The following is an 18,641-nucleotide window of genomic DNA, read 5'->3' as shown; positions in this document are numbered from 1 at the left end:
CGGGTTCGCTCATTGGCTGGGGCCGCCGATGTCAGAGCCTTGGGCAGGTGACACGCCCTTGGTGACCAGAATTCTGGGGTCCCAGGTGGAGACCTGAGGCTGACCTGGGAGCAAGGCCACTCAGAGCCATGCCGAGCACACGCAGGACGGAGGACGCTGAGGCCAGGCCCCTCTGGGACGTCCCTGAGCCGCGGTGTTCACGCAGATGAGCCTAAGTCCTTCCGACTCGGACGTTCCGGGGACTCGCTCGGGGCGTGGTTCCTGTGTCTGCCTCTCCAGAGCACACAGACCCCCGGGAACTCACGGGTGGCCATCCGTCCGTCTTGTGGGTGTCATTCCTCTCCTGTCCCCTCCCGGCCACAGGTACCTAACTCCTCCCTCCCTGGGACCATAGGGGAACAGTGGCGCTGAGACGAGAACAGAGTTTGGGGCTTACACGGCTCTGGGGACAGGGAAGGGGCCAGACAGAACAGGAGTTTTCTATCTGTTTATTTAAAAACAGAAGATCGCTTTCTATGTACAAATGTGCACATATTTACATGGAATGTACATACGAGGAAGCCAGATCCAGGGTCCTGGGCTGCCTGGGGGGCAGGGCGGGGAGTCTCTCCTCTGTTCAGAGACCCAGGAGGCGTGAGGCCAGGCGGGGTTTGGGCGCCCGGCCGAGGGATTTGGGCCGAGTGTGTCTGGGAGGACCAGGTACGAACAGGCCCCATCCCCACTCAGCCTCCACCCAGAGACGTGGCCAGAAAAGCCCCGAGGAGGTGGCCCCAAGGCCCTGGGGACGGAGACAGTCTTGCCCCTGCAGCTCCATCGAGTACCCTGGACCCCCACCCTCTTTCCCCAACAACCAAACCAGGAACCCTCAGCACCAAGTCCCAACAACTGCCCATAGGGGCACAGGCCACTGTGGACACGGCGAAGAAAACAGGAGCCCAGGGGACCGAGGGCGGACCCTGCCCCTGAAGTCACAGCCCAGGCGGACACCCTCCGACCCCACCAGCTCCAGGCTCCCTCCCGAGAGGCCGCCTGGGCTCAGATGCTGGAGAAGGAGCCTCTCTCAGACCCACAGGAAGTCAGTCCTGGGCTCTGGGCTGTGCCCGGCTCCCAAACAAACTGGCCTCACTTGAAGCGGAAGTGACTTCATACCAATCAAAAGTCTCTTTAAGTCTTTTTCTTCTCGAAGGGTTCAGAGCTTTAGTCCTTAAAGAAAGTATGTCCATGCAGCAGGCCCTGAGGCCACCAGAGGGCAAAGGGCTTCTTCTGTACCAGCTGGAGTCTCGCGGACCCCAGGCCGTGGCTCCGCACTCGCCCTCTGGTGCCCAGTGTGGGAGCCCAGCTCCCGACGCAGGAGGCCAGGTTCCAGCTCCAGCTGCGCCCGCACACCTGGAAGTGCCTGCCGCCCCCACCTCTCGCCTCCAGCCTCCGCGTCACTAATACTGCTCTTGGGTCTGAAGCGAACACCCGCGTTCGCAGGTGGAGGTCTCACAGCCACACACACGGCACTCTCTGCACGGAGTCCCGGACACGGCCACCCCTCCACGCACGCCCCCAGCCAACACTCACACGCACACTCACACTGACACTCACACTCACTCAGTGACCTGCACGCACGGTGCAGGGACCCAGCCAACGGGCCGTCCCGGCATCGGACGCAGGGGCCGGAGCAAAAGGTCGAGCAGTCCGTGGGGTGTGGGGGTCCGAGAGAGTGGACAGCCCCCACGTCGGCAGGAGGCCGGGCTTGCGGAGGCGGGCCTGGGTCAGACCAGGTGCCCCCGCCCGTTGATGTAGATGCCGTTGCCCGTGGGCTTGGCCCTCAGCGTCCCATTCTCCTGTACGAAGTGGCTCATGGCCTGCTTGATGCCTTCGTCGCCATCCTCCTCCTCCTCTGCCCTCTCGGAGCCCGGGGACAGCAGCTCGGTCTGCGTCTCTATCTCCCTCACTGTGGTCAGCGTGGAGTAGCTGCGGCCCTCTGGCTCCTCGCTCTGCAGACCGAGGGTGGGGCGTGTCAGGGACCACAGCTGCGCGGTCAGACCCGAGGGGCCGGTGGGGCAAGGCGGGGCCGGAGGTCAGGCACAAGCAGGGGTCAGGGGTCATGACCGTCTCAGAGGCACAGGGGACCAGAGAGGGAGCTGGGAGCATGTGTTGGGTTGGGGACAAGGGGACAGACAGCGGCTGAGGCAGAGCAGGGGTATGGGGCTGGCAGCCTGAGCCAGGCCAAGGCGGCAGGGTCAGGAGAGGGGCCTTGGACCCAGCACAGGAGGAGCAGGAGGGGCCTGAGGAGAGCGGTGGGGATGCCGGTGGGGCCGGGGGCCTCACCATCACAGAGCAGCTACTGTTGTCCTTGAGACTATCGTGGTGGCCCTCGGCTCTCAGCCCTACACCCTCCTCCGGCTGCAGGGCCCGGACATGGGGGAGGAGTCAGGACAGGGCTCAGCCTCTTCGGTCTGTCCCCCACCAGCCTCCTCCCCGACCACCGTCCCCCAGCCCCACAGCCCCTCTCTCCTGAATACAAGCGTCCTCGCGTGCATCGCAGCTCCCCAGCCCCAGCCCGGGGTTGGTGCTCACTGGTGGCTTCCCACAGAGCCCAGGAGAAGCAGAGCAGCAGTAGCGCCCCCCAAAGGCGCCCCGGCCCAGCCCATGCCGGGAGTCAGTGGCCAGATGGCTCCCTGCTCAGCAAGGAGCACGTACCTGGTTCCGGGGGTCCCCGTGGTGGGAATGCATCCTCCGGATGGAGTTCTCCCTTGTCAGGGTCAGTTCCTCCTCACTGGGAAAGACACCAGTGGGTCAGGAGCAGAGTCGTGGGGCCCCCGCAGTGAGCTCCACCACCGGGACACGGAGCTGAGAGTTGTGCTGTCCCTGATGGGTGACTGCGTGGCCGCCGAGCACGTGTGGATGTGCACGAGCGCCGTGCACGCGCAGACACCCAGGCGGGCCTGTGGGTCCCTGTGCAGCCGTGGTCCCGGCTCCAAGCTCTGTCTCACCTCCCAAAAGCCTGCCCCCACCGCTGGTCTGTAAGCTCCACAATGTCCACACTCAGTCCCTCCCCTTCCCTGGTCCAGCCCACCTGCTGCTTGCCTCCTCTGCGCCCCCAGCTTTGCTCCCCCCGCCCAGGAGCAGCCAGGACTCACAATTTCTGGGTCATCTGCTGGGCCTTGCGCCGGTGGTATAACGACATCAGCAGCACCACCACCACCAGCAGGCACAGGAGCAGCGCCGCGATCACGCCCACCACCACCACCGAGGCCGACACCACGTCCACCTGCTTCCCCGTGGTCTCCTCTGGGTCTGCTAGGGACAGGCCACTGTTCGAGCCGGACGCCCAGGCCCCGACGCGTCCCCCACACTGTCCTCGTGACACACACCCAGACCACCCCGCAGGCACGTGGCCTCGCCCTCTCCAGCTGGCTGGGTCTTGCTGCTGTGGCCCCCCGCCCCTGCGTCCGCCCCAGGGCTTACCAACAACCTCCACGGTGACCCGAGAGTCCCTTGAGGACAGCTCGTTGCTGACGTGGCAGACGTACACACCGCTGTGCTCGAGGGCCAGCGGGGGGAAGCCCAGGGTGTCCCCTTCCACACGCACCCCGCTGGGCAGAGGCCCGTCCAGCCTGGGGGAGGGGAAGCCGCTGGGTGCTGGCCGGCCCGGCGGGCTGAGGCCGCCACCGCCGACAAGCCCGGACGGCCCTGCACCGCCTTCCCGCCTGTCGTCACCCGAGCCCAGGCTGTTCCCACGGTGCCCCTCCCTCCCCCAGGCAGGCCTGGGCAGAGGCCCCCTTCTCCCTGCCGCCCAGCCTGACCCGGGCACCCCCGCACACGCGCGTGCCGCCCCACGAGCTCCCTCAGACCTCCTGTCACCCAGCCCGGGGTGCCAGGCACACAGAGTGTGGAGTCTGCACGACGAGACACTTCATTCCTGCCTGAGCCCCGATGAACTTGGAAAAGGGGACAGCGGGCTGTCCCTCAGGGCTACACACAGAGACCAGGGCAGAGCCCCCAGGCACAAGGCCACTCGCCCTCACGGGCTCCCACACGTGGGCCCGACCCTCCTGATTCCCTGGCCAGCAGACCCTGGGAAAGGCCAAGCCCTCCGTGAAGGGACTGGCAGAGGTGGGGGCGGGTTACAGGAATGTGGGTTTAATAGCAGTTCCAATCAGGTATCCTTTTGTCTTGCCCACTTTAGGAAGTTACATAAAAATATACAATGTTAATATTTAAGTGCTTTAGCATTTAAAAGTTACCAAAAAAGAGCCAAGGTCTTTATTAGCTTATTCTGGGTACAAGCCAGGAGCATTCAACAAGCACGCGTGCTCTTGTGTTGGTCTGAATGTGCACCCCAATTGATCTGGGGCTCAGAATATGTTGTTCTAGCCCATAATGAGGACACACCAGCCTCAGAGAGAAGGACCCTGATCCCCGGTGGGGCTGCTCGGCCCAGGCCCTTACCGGGTCCAGTTGTAGGAGGGAGGGGGCTGCCCTTCGCTCAGGCACTTGAGCGTAGCACCTTCTCTGCCCACCTGCCACAGCTTTTGGTCTTCAAGGCCCCTCACAGAGGCCTCGGCGAGGACTGGGTGGGAGGTGGGAGGAGAAACATGGGAATGATGGCTTTGATCTTGCTGTGCCTCCAAGGGTCCCCACAGCAGGCTCCACCCTGCCTGGAAGGGCCCCCTGCAACCTCTGCATCCTCCCCATCGGTGCCAGCCCTGGCGCTCATCTCTGGCAGAGCCTCGCCGAGGGGCTCCACCCTCTCAGGGCTCAGAGAGTCCACAGGGGCCGCCCCTCAGGGCCTCAGCACACCCCTGCCGGCCCCCCAGGGTGCCCAGCAGAGCTGGGAGCTAAACAATCTGCTCCATTCGCTTCCTTAGCAAACATCTGTCGAGGACCAGCTTTGTGCCACATGCTGGGTTAGCAACAGCAGAAAACAGTGGCCTCCTCCCGCGGAGGCTGGAATGCAGTGCAGGGAGCCACCTGTGGTTCCCTGTGCACCTTCCCTGCACCGAGGGAGGCGCTTGGCACTCCCAGTTCTTAACTCCCACCGGAACCCTGGAAGTGGGGTGACTACACTCCCAGCCCAGTGAGGGCGAGGGGCAGCTGGTAAGCAGCAGGGCCCAGGCGTGTCCCAAGTCTCTCTCTGGACCCAATTCCAAGTTTACCTGTGGCTCTCCCAGCAGCCCCGTGAGGCAGGCGACTGCCTTCGTCAGGAGCAGGGCACTGAAGGTCGGAGAGGCCCTCGGTCCTCGGGGGCGGCCCCATCCGGCCCTCCCCACTCTGGCTGCTGTTCTCTCAGCCGCATGTCAGGGCCCCGGGACCCTGCCGGCCGGCTTGGTATGGCTCAGGGTGTCCCAGTGTCTCACGGACTTTCTTGATGCCCGTGGGCCCCCCCAAGAGCCCAGCACTCACAGGCCACTTGGAGGACGTGGGTGATCCTCTGGTCCTGCAGCAGGCCCGGGTGGGACACCACGCAGGTGAGCGGCTGCCCGTTCATGCTGCGGCTGGGCACCAGGTGGAACTCCGAAGTGACAGCGGCTGAGCGGGAGTGTGCGAAGGAGCGGTTGTACGTGGTGCCCTTGACCTCCGTGTCCCAGGTCACGGTGGGGGCCGGGCTGCCCTCCGCTGTGCAGGAGGCGGCCAGTGTCAGGCCCTGGCCCTCTTCCAGCGCGGGGCCAGGGTTCAGTGAGGGTAGGGGAGGCACTGTGGACAGACGGATGGACAGGAGGTGTGGTCGCAGAGTCTGCTCCGCCAGTCGGGCGGCCCCGCCCCTCCTGGCTCAGTCCCTCTCATTGCACCGAGAGAGAGACCAGATGAGTGGTAGGATTTGGTATTTTTTACACTAAGCTGGGTCATTTTTTAATGAAAGCAATGAAGTAATTTAAAGACGAACCAGATAACATGTATCTAATCACAATAACAGGTGCCATTTACTAAGCACTTGTTACACCCAGTATTATGCTAAATACAACACAGATGTCACCTCGTACAGTCGACACACCACTGAGCCGCCCAGAGGTCACCGTCCCTGGTTCAGAGGCCGGGAGGCTGAGGCTCAAGGAAGCTAAGTGACACGTCCCTAGACCGCTAGGTCACGCTTGCGCTTCTCTGCAAGGCTGGAGGGTGAAGGGATGCGATGCTGGCCTTTCCTGTCTTCGTGATGGTAACAGCCCAGGCACAGAGTGGAGGAGGCTTAACTTGGCCGTAGGTCTAGGGCTTCCGTTGACCTCGGTGCACAGGGCCAAGTGACGCTCTAAAGGGCAGTTGTGGTCTCTGACCACACTCACTGAAGTTCCAGATCAAACAGTATTAGCCCTACCTGGTCATACCTGGGACTGCACGTCCGCTGGAAGGAGGCTTTGAAAGGGTGTCTTTAAATGTTGTGGAAACCAGTAAGTTCAGCTTGGAGAAGAGAGCTGGGTGGGGCAGGAGGAAGGTCTTCTGCTCTTTTTTTTTTTTGGCCAGAGTTTCTTGTATGTGCCCTGACCTGAGATGGAACCTGTAACCTTGGCGCATCAGGGATGATGCTTTAACCAGCTGCGCCACCAGGCTGGGGTCTCTGCTCTTTGAAATGTGCGCTGCTGGACGGTCACCCAGGCCCAAGCCAGGGGAGGGCGTCCGCCTGAGCTGGGAAGGAAAGGGGCAGGGGCCTGGGAGGGCATCCAGGTGCGGTTGGCGGTGGGGGAGGGGCGGGCTGGTGCAGGAAGCAGAGAGCGCGCGCTCAGGTGAGAGAGAACTAGCTGGGCCGTGTTGCCCCACAGGTTAGAAGAAACAAAGGGGGCAGGTTTCAGGTCAGCGGGTGGAAGCCCTTCCCCAAGGCTGACCCGGCTGGATCGAGTCACTGAGGTGACCTGGAGATTGCGGGCGGGTGGGGGGAATGGGCTACAAGAGGCTCCCTCAACCTCCGCTACCCCACCTCTTACTCCTGCCCCACCTCTGCGCCGCCCCCCCAACCCCCCCGCAGGCGCCCTCGGGCCTCCGCACAGGCAGTGCACTTACCCAGCACGCGGAGCTGCAGCCGCGCCTGGAAGCTGCCGGCGGGGAAGGTGCTCACGCGGCACTCGTACTCGCCCTCGTCCGCCTGCACCGCGTTCCGCAGCAGCACCGCACCGTCCAGGGGGTTCCGCGGAGGCGGAGGCTGCTCCACGCGGCCCTCGTAGCCCGGGCTCACGTGCAGCCCGTACTGGGCGTGCAGCAGCGCCAGCTCCCGCGGGCCCTCGTTCCCATCCCGGCGCGCCCAGGCCACCTGCGCCACCTGTTCGTTGGCGTCGCCTCGGTAGAAGCAGGGCAGCCTCGCATCTTGACCCAGCACCACAGTCACCAGGTCCGCGCTTTCCAGCTCACCGGCCACGCACTGGCCTGCAGGGGGAGACACAGCCCGGGTTAGGGGTCCCTCGGAGGGGGGGGGGACGCGCATACAGGATGACAGTGAAGGGGGCCCTCGGGGCCATTACCTCACTGCAACCACGACCGCAGAGCATTCCCGGCAGGTAGGCGTCATTATCACCGTTTAACAGGTGAGAAAACTGAGACCCAGAGAGGACATGACTTGCCTACGGCCACGCCCAGGAGGAGTGGCAGAGTTACACCCTCTCCCAGCCCAAGGTGGGGGCTGTGACCCAGCAGAGACCTGGCTTCTGCCCTCGGGGCGCTCAGGGTTCTGTCAGGGGGCCAGGCCCATGTGCACAAAGCTGGGGACACCTCGGACAAGCCCGTCCCACCGAGGGGGAAAGAGCACCTGCGGGGCGCGTGGCCAGGAGCTGAGGCCTCGGCAAGGGCCTGGGTGTGCAGGGAGAGCCCAGGCCGGACGCCCGGCAGAACATTCTTTTTGAGACTTGAAGATGAGAGAGACCTGGGTTCCCAGAGAGAGGAAGGTGTCCTGCGTGGGAGGGGTGGAGGCCGTGGGAGAGGAATGAGCAAATCCCCCCAGACAGAAAGGCCTCGGGTTGGAGGCTCAGGGCAGACGTGCGGTGGGTAGCCCGGGAGCTGCAGCCAGAGGACCCGGACGTGGGGGGGTATCCACGCGGCACTGGGGCGGGTCCTGCAGCCCTGGCCCATCTCCTGCCCCCGTGACAGTGCAGGTGGAGACAGACAGGGGCCCAGGCGGGGTGGTTCTGACTCGGTGCCCTTCGAGGAGGGACCAGGAGGGTGCCCAGCTGGTGGGAGGGGGAGAAGGGGACAGTTCCTGGTAGAAACTCAGCAGGACCATCACTGCCCAGGAAGAGAGGTGACCAGAAGACTCGGACGCACTGCACACGCCTGCTGTGTGGTCCCTGTCCCCACGGCCCTGCCCCGGATGCCCTCCTCCCTGCCTGGCGGCTGCTACACACCCAAGGGGACACCTCCTGGAGCCCACCCCCTACCTACTGTGGGTGCAGGCAGCTTGGTGCCACCCTGCAGTGACCGCCCCCTGCCACACACACACACACACACACACACACACACACACACGGCTTCATCCCACAGGCTGTGCCTGCTGCTCCCACCAGCCGAGCTGCGCAGAGTGGAAACTGGGCCTCCCGCTGCACGCGGAGCACGTGGCCTGCCCTCCGGCCTGGAACCGGCGCTGTCAGGCCGCTGGGTGAGCGAGTGAGTGAGGGGGTGACAGACAAGCAGAGGGTGGGCAGGGGCACGAGGGAGGAACCAGCAGTCTCCTCTGGACAGAGAGGGGTGGGCAGGGCAACCTTTGACAGGAGGGACTGGTTGGCTGGGTTTGCTGCAAGGGGACCAAGAAGGGGGTGGACAGGGCGGGCGTGAGGTGGAGGGAACAGAGGCGCCCCCCAGTGGGTCAGAGGGTCCCAGTGAGGCAGAGCCTGGGGCAGAGGGAGGGGTCCCCGCAGCCCTGCTTGCACGGGGTGGGAGGATGGTGGAGGGAGGCGGCCGCTGGGAGCTGGGAGGGCCCTGCAAGGGACGGGACAGACCTGCAGGGCTGGATACCAGGGCCCTGAGCTGCCTGCGTTGGTGCTGGTCCCACCCAGCCCAGCCTGGGAGTCCAGCGGACTGCGTGCACCCTCCCCAGCGCTTCCCGTCCTCCCCGAGGGGGCAGGGCTGCCAGGGAAGACCTGGCGTGGCCGCGGATGAGGGCTTCCTGTGCCTCATCCTCCGCTTCCCACACCACGGTCTCCGGGGCCCAAGCCTGGCCCCTGCAGGACACTGAAGTGCCCCCTCCCAGGACGGCTTCCAGGGTGGTGCCAGCGTGCTTTTCATGCACATCCTGACCCTTAACAACCACCTGCCCCCCAACTGGTCACCCACACTCCCCCCAGAATCAGTCCCTAGGGTACAGGGGGCACGGAGCGGCCAGCACACGCCTGGTCCCACCCTCGGGTCCCTGCCGGCGGTCCCCAGACCCAGTCCTGAGCGACAAGCCTAAACTTTGCAGTGAGGAGCCCAGGGCCACAGGGAAGGCCCCCTGGATTTCTCCCACAGCCCCCCTTGTTTTAAATCCAGTATTTAGTGGAAGCATCTCGGCTCAGGGTGACACCCGCTTCCACGCACGCATGCACACGCACACACGCGCACTCAGAAGGAGGAGAGCCGGGGCTCAGCTGGAACCAGCGCAGCCGGCACGGCCTCCCCGCCCCCGCCCCAGGCCTCCCTGGTGTCAGCACGATGACGTCACCAGCGCACAGGAGACATACTGCCTGTCTGGTGAGGTCACTGTGCGGGCCGAGCCCACCACCCTTCTCCTGGACCTGTTTGCTGAGGCCGGTGGACTGTGCTGGCAGGCCCTCCGCCCTCTGACCCTCCCAGCCCTCCACCCTGCAGCCCCGGGACGCTGGTCAGGAGCCGTGGTGATTCAGACCTGCTGCGGAGCCACAGCCGCCACCAGCCACACCTTGCGCAAGGACGGAACAGGCCCGACTGGCCAGACGGGTCCCTGCCCAGCTTCCCGCACCCCGGCCAGGCCCCCACGCCCGCCCGCTCCCAGACGGCCCTCTGTCCCTGGCTGCTGCTGGCTGGCTACTCCCCACCTTGAGCTTGGCCCCAACTTTCCCGTGTGTGAGGCCTGGCCTGTGGTCTCAGGAGGGGAAACTGAGGCCAACAGCCACAGAGAGTGTCTCTGGGGAAGGAGGCTCTTCCTTCCAAGGGGCCTGTCCCCATCAGCGTTTCCTGAGGGGACAGTGGGGGTCAGTGAGGAGGAGGCAGTGCGAGTTCTGTGGGCCTGGGCGCAGGGCTGCAGGGGAGGCCTGGGGCCCTTGGGGCTGTTGCTCGCACGTGGGGGCCGTCTCCTGGCCCGCAGGGGGTGTGTCGCCTGGGAGTGGTCCCGTCTGACCTTCGGGGAGTGTGCCTGTCTTTCTGTGTCCAGAGAGAAGCGGGCATGTGGGTGCAGGGACTGAGGACTCTGCGCACGGCGGACACTCGGACGTCTGCCTGCCCAGTCCTGTCTCAGCTACGAGGTCGGTGGTGCGTGGCTCTGTGTCTGGCCAGAGTGCCTCCCCGGCTGCCCTCCCACCTCAGCCCAGAGTGCAGGGCAGAGTCAGCTCCGGCACGAAGACCCAGACGTAAGGTCACTGTCCCCCCAGGTGACGGGATGTTGCTGTCGGGGACCCCCAACAACCAGAACAAGACCTCGCTCTGCCCTTGCTCCTTGGGTTCTCACTGGGACTCCTCCTCCTCACTGCCAGCTGCTCCCCAGGCCCCCAGCACCTCCGGCCCCCCAAGGGCTCTGCTGCGGCCAGTACCCGAAAATCAGCTCTGGCTCCAGGTCCCCGTGATGGTCCTCTGGAGTGGGTGTGGCAGAGGGGGCACCCTGCCTGGGGCTGGGGGAGGGGCCGAGCCATGCAGGGTCTGGGGCTCCTCCACTGACCCTCGCTTCCCCTCACCACACAGAGAGCGGGGGTTGCGGGTGAGGCTGAGGGGAGAAGGCACGGCCCTGAAGCCCCCCACTCAGGACGGGTGACACACACAAGCCGTCTCCCTCCCTCTCTGCTGCGGCCATGGAGTGCTGAGGGACTCTGAACCCAGGAGCCTCTCCCTCTGGCTTCACCCCCCTCCCTCACCTACCCCCCATGGTCCTAAGCCCCCCAGCTTAGTGAGAGCTTCTCAATCTGGGCAAAGAGCCCACCCACTGATTAGAGTCTGGGGGGGGCCACACTGATCGCACAGAGAGTGGAGAACAATGGGCCGGGGCAGGCCCGGAGGCGGCTCCGCTCTGGCCCAGACACACAGATAAGTCCCCTAAACCCCCCGGAGCCAGTCTGAGCCCAGCTGAGTCACCGCAGCAGCCACACTGTGGGTGGGAGACCCAGGATTCAACTTCTCCCAAACTCCCGAGATCCTAGCCCCCCCCCCCCCCAGTGTGGCCAGCTCTGCTCCAGCTCAGCTCTCAGCTCACGCAGATCGTAAAGGGCAGGGAACTGAGGGCAAGGCCAAGGCTCCGGTTCCTGTCCCTCCTTCGCAGCCCTCCTCCAGGGCCGGCAGCCCCAGGTCTCAAGGCCCCTTCTTGTTTTCTGCTCTGTTCCTCCGGACCCCTCTCTTTCCCTCCAGACTCAGCTCCCACCCTCCCCATCCCTCCTCTCTGCCTAAATCTGGTGCAGAAATGGCTGTTTGGACCTGGCTGCTGTGGCTTAGTGGACTGCGAACCAGAAGGTCACCAGTTTGATTCCCAGTCAGGGCACATGCCTGGGTTGCAGGCCAGGTCCCCAGCGGGGGGCCCCCAAGGCAGCCGATCCAGGTATTTCTGGGACAGTGGATTCTGCTGCACGATCTCTGTGGCAGGGGTCCCCTTAGTGCAGCCCCCAAAGCACCAGGGTGGGACCGAGGTATCTGAGGCCACAGGGCTTCCTTAGGTCTGGGCAGGTGCTACAGGGAAGGGCCTGCCCCCCATGTAACAGGAGAAGAAAAACAGGGATGGCCCCTCCCTTTCCAGGAAACCAACCCCAACAAAAGGCTGGTCCTCACCCCCCAGAGCACAGACCTCAGAATTCAGAGAGCCCCTCACCCTCTGAGCCCAGGGGCCAGACAAAGAGCTAGCGAGAAGACCCTACTGGAGGGGTGTTGGGGTGTTGGCAGACTTGGGAGGGAGGAGGAGGGGACCTCACCCGGAAGCTCATCCCATTAAAGAGAAACAAAGAGCTGCGTGCGGGCACCTCCCAAGTGCGCTCCTCTCCCGGTCAGGGGTGGGGCAGGGCCCCTGGGGCGCAGAGCTCTCCTGGCCCTGCAGTTGGGGGCCCGACGTGCTGAGGCAGAAGGTGGTGTCTGGGGAAAGCTGGCCTTGGTCCCCACTCAAGAGACGCAGCTGGGCCGCCCCCTCTCGTCACCACAGCCGGTCTGAGCACCTGGCTGGGCTTGCTCACCCACGGGCAATCAGAGCCGGGAAGCCATCGGGTCCTACCTCTGGGTTTCTTAGGTGCCCCGGGCCCCCTAACAGATTAATAGCTGAACCGGGGCCAGAGCCCACTGCTTTTTCAGGGACAAGAAACACCCCAGCTTCCTGGGAGCCACTGAGGAGAAGCCTGAACATGGAGGAGCCGGACGTGGGCAGCAGCGTGGGCTGCCCGGCTGGTGCTCGGACCCGGGGCCTGAGGTCTGCACTCCAGCCCTCAGGCACCCGCCAGCCCTGAGTGTGTGACAGCACTGTGGCGACTGGCTGGGCACCAGCCTGCAGGGCCATCCCGGGGCCAGGGTGCCCTGTCCGCAGCCCCCTTCCGAAAGGCACGGGGCAAGGTCTGGGTGATGCCCTTCCTGGAGGGGCCTCCCCTCCCCCCCCCGGCCTTCTGTTAGGAAGAACAGCTCTGTGTCACAGAGAAAGATGCCAGGGACCCTGCCCTCTCGCAAGCAGACGTCTTGGACTCAGTGGGCAGTGACCGGCAGGACTCCCTGGCCTGCCTGACTCTCCACCTCCCTCCCGTCCAGTGCGGGAGCTGCAGCCGAGCTCTTTGATCCACATCGAGTCCTGAGACTCAGCAACTCCACTCCTGAGTGTAGGCAGGTCCTGCAGGCGAGTGGCTGAGGCCCTGGCCCGGCAGCCGGGCCCCGCCCTCCTGGCCTAAGCAGGTAAAGAGGGTAGTCTGAGGAATGGGACTTGGGATGTGGGGGGCAGGGGCCAACTGCCGTCGAAGATGGAAGGAGAGCAGCCCCACCATCCAGCCCTTGACAGCTCTGGCTGGGGGCGGGGCGGGACGATGCTGGCCCCGCTGGACAAGGCTGCTCCAAGAACTGGGGGTCAAACCGTCCTATGAGCAGGTCCCCAGACCCCCAAGGGGGCTGCCTCCCCCACTCCTCACCCTGGGCACAGCCCGTGCAATCCCACTGGGGTGCACTGTCCCCCATCTGAAGATGAGAAAGCCCGATCACGCATATGTGCTCTCTGTGCACTAGACAGCAGGAATGCAAGGCATCTGACTCAGACAGTGGGGAACAGGGATGAACTAGAGGGACCACACCTTAGCCGGACAAGGCTCCCTACCCCGGGTCCCACCTCGTCTGAGGAATCACCTCATGACCCCGCCATGCCTCTAACGATGGGTCCAGGGAAAGCGAGGGGCCATACCCCCAAACAGGTGCCTGGTGCTGGGACCCTAGGACGTCACGGACGGAGGAGGAGAGACACCCCGTCCTGTCTCTGGGCTTCAGGCACCCTGCGCTCGTTCCCATGACTGTGGACCAGCTCAGCCTGAGTCAGCCTCAGTGCCAGTCAGCAGCTTCGGGCCCAGTGGGGATGTGAAGGCTGTGCGGAGGGTCCCCTGTCCCTCTGCACTGGTCGCCTCATCTCTTCCCCTGGAGGCAGCTCCAGCCTCTGCGGCAGTCGTCAGGGCCCCCAGATGCGGTGGCCTGGCCCAGGGCCGGAGGGGACACCAAGGGGAGCTGGTCTGAACCTTCAGGGGCACGACTGGCAGTCGGGGTGGGAGGGAGAGTGGGTCCTCGGCACAGACTCGTGGGAGGGAGGCCCGTGTGCGTGCACACCCACCCTTGGCTCAGCAGCAAGGGTCCCGGTGGCTCCGGGAGGCCTACCTGTGAGCGATGCCAGGAGCAGCAGCAGCAGCCAGAGCTCAGGCCCCCACATGTCGGCTCCCAGGGACAGGGGCCTTGGTCCAAACGCAGACCCGCCCCGCGTTTCCGAAGGTCCGCCGAGCGCTCCCTGGGAGCCGGCTCGAGAGCTGGGGAGGTCGCCGGCCCAAAGGCAGGGGAGTCGCGGAGTCCTCGGGCACGTACACACCTGCCTGTCCCTCCGGGGCTCCTGCGAGGGGACCCGGCCCGTTCTGCCCACCCCACTGCGGCTACCCCCAAGGAGCCCGCGATCGGAGCTCTGCGCTCCCCCAGAGCTTCTTCCCACGCTGTGGCCAACAACTACGGTAGAAACCTGGGAACCTGCTCAGCAGGTCAGAACAGGTGCGTCTCTGGGGGCTGGGCCTGGCACGGAGACACGGAGCCGCCGCCCCCACGGCCCGGGCCAGCTACTGGGTGCTGGGGAGGGAGGGAAGGACCTGGTGCGGTGGGATCCCATCGTCAGCCCTGGGCTTCACCTGGCAGCGTGTGTGGAAGGGGCTGTGGAGAGGAGGCAGGGCAGAGGGGCGGGTGGGGAGGGCGGCAACAGGGCCTCCTGGCCCCAGGAGGGAGGTGAGGGCCAGGAGGAATAGGGCAAGTGGGTGGAAAGGAAGCCGAGCACCCCACAGCCTTGCTGCCCTCCTGGGACCTTAGCATCCCCCCAGTCTCCTGACGGTAAAGGGGGCTCAGCTTTGGAGGCCCGGACTCAGGGATGGGAAGAACCGGGGACAGCCCCAGCCCCAGCCCCAGCCCCAGCCCCAGCCCCAGCCCTCGTCCCACAGGTGAGAAGCAGCCCAGAGAGCAGAGGGGCTTGCGGGAGGACCTCTCAGGGTTTGCTCAGACGCCAGTGTCCCCGAGGCAGGAGGCTACTTCAAAGATCCCTAAAAAGGGACCGGAGGGACCCCCCACCCCACCCCTAGGCAGGAGATGCCAAGGGACTGACCAGGGAATCAGCTCCTGGCCTCCCCAGCAGGGCCTCATCCGGTCACACCTTCTTGTCCCCTGACCAGGAGTCCCACAGGTGTGAGGGGTCCCTTCCCACCACCTCCACGGTCACTTTGTCCATTTATCTCATGATACTGGACTTGGAGAGGATGATCTTGATTTAAACTGTCTCCTCCCGCTCTTCCTCAGCCTCTGCTAGGCCCTTTATTATAGTTTGTGCACTTACATATAATTTGTGCACATCTTATCTCCTTAACTAAATTGTAAGCTTTAGTTCAGGCAGCATCGATTGAAGCCTGCTGTGTGCCAGGGAGTCAGCAAATGTGTAAATTGAGGGCCAGGACAAGAGCTGTCGTCTGTGAGCTAGAGTGGGGCTTGTTTTACCAGCGTGTCTCAGTTATCCACGCTGAGACAGCCCCCCGCACGCAAGGGACAGAAGACCTCGTCTTAAAGGCGTGAATCCAGGAAGGCAGGGGTGTCAGTACGGAGATCCCTGGTCAGTGACCGGGACCCTACCCCTCCCTGCTCTGGACCAGGATCCCGCTCTGGTCCTAGATCGCAGCTCTCAGCCATGACAGTGGAGTGACCTCTTCTTCAAGGGCGCAAGGGCCAGGCGGGACGCCCAAACTGCCCGGTTCCTGCCCACGTCCACCTTGGCGAGCCCCTTCCCTCTCAGGACTCGGGGGAGAGGGAGGGTTGGGACTGGGGAGCAGCCGCACCCTGATGCTGCTTTCAGATCCCCGGTGGCAGGAAGGGGTGGGCAGGGCGGGGGGAGTGGGAGGGAGCACCCCACGTTATAATCATAATTAGCGCACGTTGGATCCTATCGTATGTCCGGAGCTGCTCTTTCCCTTCCCATGGACACACCTCTCCAGGTCCAGGAAACCCAGGGAAACTGAGGCACGGAGAAGCAGCCCCTGCACCTCCATCAGCTTTCCCATTCATAGCACACCCGGGCCCTGCCACACGGAGGCCGATGGAGACAGGACTCCACAGGAGGCGTGGAGCCCAGGAGGGACCATCATACTTTCGTGGTCCCTGTACACAGCAGAGGTGGCCCTGGGGGAGAAGGGGCTTTCTCTCCCTCCCTCCACACGCCCCCTCCCTACCCCCTGAGCTACCACCCAGTGTCTCAGGGCCTTGCTTGGGCGGGGCAGGGACACGTCCTCAATACTCAGTCCTTTGCGTCCCTTATCTGGGGGGAAACCTGTGGAAGGCAGGTTCCAGGGCATGGGCTACAAGGAGTGCTGGCTGGAGAAGACTCCCGGAGCAGCCCTGTCTCGTCCAGCCCCATTCCCCTCAGGCCTCTTCCCACCCTCCTCCCACCCACATTCCGGGCCCTAGAATGGGAGCAATTCACGCCACGGTGGCACCGTCAGTACGGATGCGTGCCTGCCTGCGTTCATCCACCTGGCACGAGGGAGCGCCACTCGGTGCCAGTCCAGGGGGCGACAGGGTCCTCGAGCCTGGTCCCCGCCCTCGGGGACCCTGGGCGAGCAGAGGCAGAGACAACACGAGCTGTGCCTCGCGGTGTGCTCCCTGGTGAAGGTGTGGCCCCCGCACCCACCCTCAGCCGTGGGCACAGGTGCGGGTGCTTGTTACCCGTGCGTGTCCCAGCACCCGCCTGTGGCCCCGCTGGCCCGTGGCAGCCACACACCTGAGCTAAACCGGTTTGAGTGGGTTATGCTGAAAGTTTTGTTTGTGTCAATGGGCCTTAGAGGTGAGTCAGGCAGGGCCGGGGTGGGGTGGGGTGGGGGGAGGAAGAGTGAGAGTGAGGGTCAGACCAGTGGGCGGCCGGCGGGAGGGGCTGGGTGGTGAGAGGGTGGGTTGGAGGCAGTCGGGCAAGCTCCTGGGTGAGTAAGGTCCTGTTTGTCTGTGGTGAGATCCCAGGTCAGAGGAGGGACATGACTTTGGGAGACACAAGAGCCGTAGTGAATCAGGGTGGAAGCAGCTGGCGCGTGGGGGCAGACAGGTCTGTGGCCCCTCCTGTCCAGCGCTGCTGCTCCTCACCTGCTTGCTGCCTTGGCTTCTGCACTTTGTACAGAAGGGGCTGGGGTGCCAGTTGGTATGGTGGCGGGAGCTCAGGGATACAGGACTTGCTTTCATCCCCTGGGGGACACTGGCACCCACGGAGAGGCGGAGAGGGACCCTGTACAGGACGCAGGGTCCCAGCATCTTTTCCTCTGCTGAAAACCTCTGTTGTCCCCTTGGGCTGGAGTGTCACTGTGGTGTCAGGGCGACGTCCTGTTTCCCACGGGATTCCATGTGCTGCGTAGCCTGTCCTGCAGACGCCTCCATCTCCAGTTTCCAGCCCCATCCTCAGTGACAACCTGGTCCTGGTCACCTGACAGCATCCATCAGAGCTCAGGGGTGGAATCTGCTTGGCCCTGAAGGGCCCTGGAGCCAGGCAGAACCACCTGGGCAGCAGGAGGTGGCTGGATGGCACGCTCTGCCTCTCAGCCCAGGACTGCTCTGTACACACAGCATCACGAAGGTCAGGGACCCGGGGTGGGTGCAGAGACAGGTGCCTTTATTCTTTGGTCCTGGTCTCAGGCCAGGCTCATGCTTTTAGGAGGCTCTAGAGAGAGGTCCTCGCTGGACAAGAGTAGGAGCCCTCATGGAATCAGAGTCTCCCAAGTGGTGGCAGCAGCATAAGACACAGTAGTGAAGAGGAGGGGAGACCAGAGGTGAGGCAGGGTCCTGTGACCATGATGACAGTGGATCCTGTGAGGGACCCCATGCTGCGCTCCCCGCAACCCAACTCTGTCCCCAAGGGGACATCCTGGGCTAACACCAGGCCCTACAGCTTCTCCACTGGAGGCGGCCAGCTCCCCTCCCAATCAGAGATGGCTCTTCCAGCCCTCAGCTGCAGCTCCGCAGCCACCCAACTCGGGGAAGCCCCCTGGGGCCCCACAATCCAGCCTCACTCCGGTACCAGCCCTGGGGGTGGTGGGGCAGCTGCAGACCAGAACAGGTCAGTAGGCAGTACAGGTCGCTGCAATGTAAGAAGAGTGACCCCACCCCCAGGCAGCACCCCCCTAAATCCTAGGACAATGACGGATCGGAATCTGGCTGTTGGAATCAGCCGGCCACAAGCCTCCAGGAGAAGACTGACTTTCAGAGTTCAGTGGAAGACATGAGAGGTTAGGGGTCTGTTAGACTTTCCCATGAACTGGGAAACAGGGTCTTCCATGTTGGACTCCAGCGAAGCGATAGCTGCGGGCGCAGAGGCTTTCTCCACTGCAACGGAGCCTCAGGCTTAAGGTGCACGTGGATGGGGTGCAGGTCCAGGCAACCCTCCCGGTTCGCTGGCTGTGCCTCCCTGAGCATCCCCTCCGCGCCACCTTCTCCGACAGACGCAGGATCGAGACAGGGCGGGGAAAGCCCGGCTGTGCTATCAGACTCCTGGCCCACTTTGGCCACCTCTGCGGCTTGGGCCATCGAGGTGTAGAAACCACCAGAGGCAAAGGCGGCAGCGCTTGCCCCACGTACAGCCCAGCTCCGGGTACGCAGATCCAGCTTCTGTCCCGCCCGCCCAGCCCGCTCCGGGCTTCTGTCTGTCCTGAGGCCCGTGGCAAAAACCAACCACTTGCATCTGGGCCCCTTCGTTTCTTGCTGGGTCCTGGGGGGACAGGGAGGAGCCGCCCAGGGGCCTGGCTTGAACAGAAGAAGACACGAGGCGGGCAGGAGTCGTGCCTCGCTCCGCCCCTACTTGGCCTAAG

The 18,641-nt window shown here is 64.2% G+C and overlaps 1 protein-coding gene across 1 annotated transcript; it reads right to left on the bottom strand.

Moving 5' to 3' along the window:
• Positions 1-473: 473 nt before the first annotated feature.
• NECTIN4 (nectin cell adhesion molecule 4) lies at positions 474-18,360 on the bottom strand. The gene is made up of 11 exons (XM_053659354.1): positions 18,334-18,360; positions 16,930-17,038; positions 13,942-14,298; positions 6,985-7,344; positions 5,398-5,688; positions 4,444-4,564; positions 3,460-3,608; positions 3,132-3,288; positions 2,692-2,767; positions 2,320-2,394; positions 474-1,985 (listed from the first exon to the last, which is right to left on the bottom strand). The coding sequence occupies exons 1-11, from the start codon at positions 18,358-18,360 to the stop codon at positions 1,761-1,763; spliced, it is 1,947 nt and encodes a 648-aa protein (XP_053515329.1). The 3' UTR covers positions 474-1,760.
• Positions 18,361-18,641: the final 281 nt, after the last annotated feature.

The sequence above is a fragment of the Artibeus jamaicensis genome, unplaced genomic scaffold (genome assembly GCF_021234435.1).
Source record: "Artibeus jamaicensis isolate MK-2021 breed Jamaican fruit bat unplaced genomic scaffold, CSHL_Jam_final scaffold_625, whole genome shotgun sequence".
Classification (NCBI taxonomy): domain Eukaryota; kingdom Metazoa; phylum Chordata; class Mammalia; order Chiroptera; family Phyllostomidae; genus Artibeus; species Artibeus jamaicensis.
The sequence above is the reverse complement of the archived record's forward strand: the minus strand, read 5'-3'. Positions and strand labels throughout refer to the sequence as shown.

What these genes read in the sequence shown, in the direction of transcription:
- NECTIN4 (XM_053659354.1), bottom strand. Translation starts at nt 18,360, where the DNA reads ATGGCCCAAGCCGCAGAGGTGGCCAAA. An exon ending in ACGGGGACCCCCGGAACCAG is followed by an intron (nt 2,395 to 2,691) that starts GTACGTGCTCCT and finishes CGGGCCCTGCAG; the next exon opens with CCGGAGGAGGGTGTAGGGCT. An exon ending in ACAGTAGCTGCTCTGTGATG is followed by an intron (nt 1,986 to 2,319) that starts GTGAGGCCCCCG and finishes CTCGGTCTGCAG; the next exon opens with AGCGAGGAGCCAGAGGGCCG.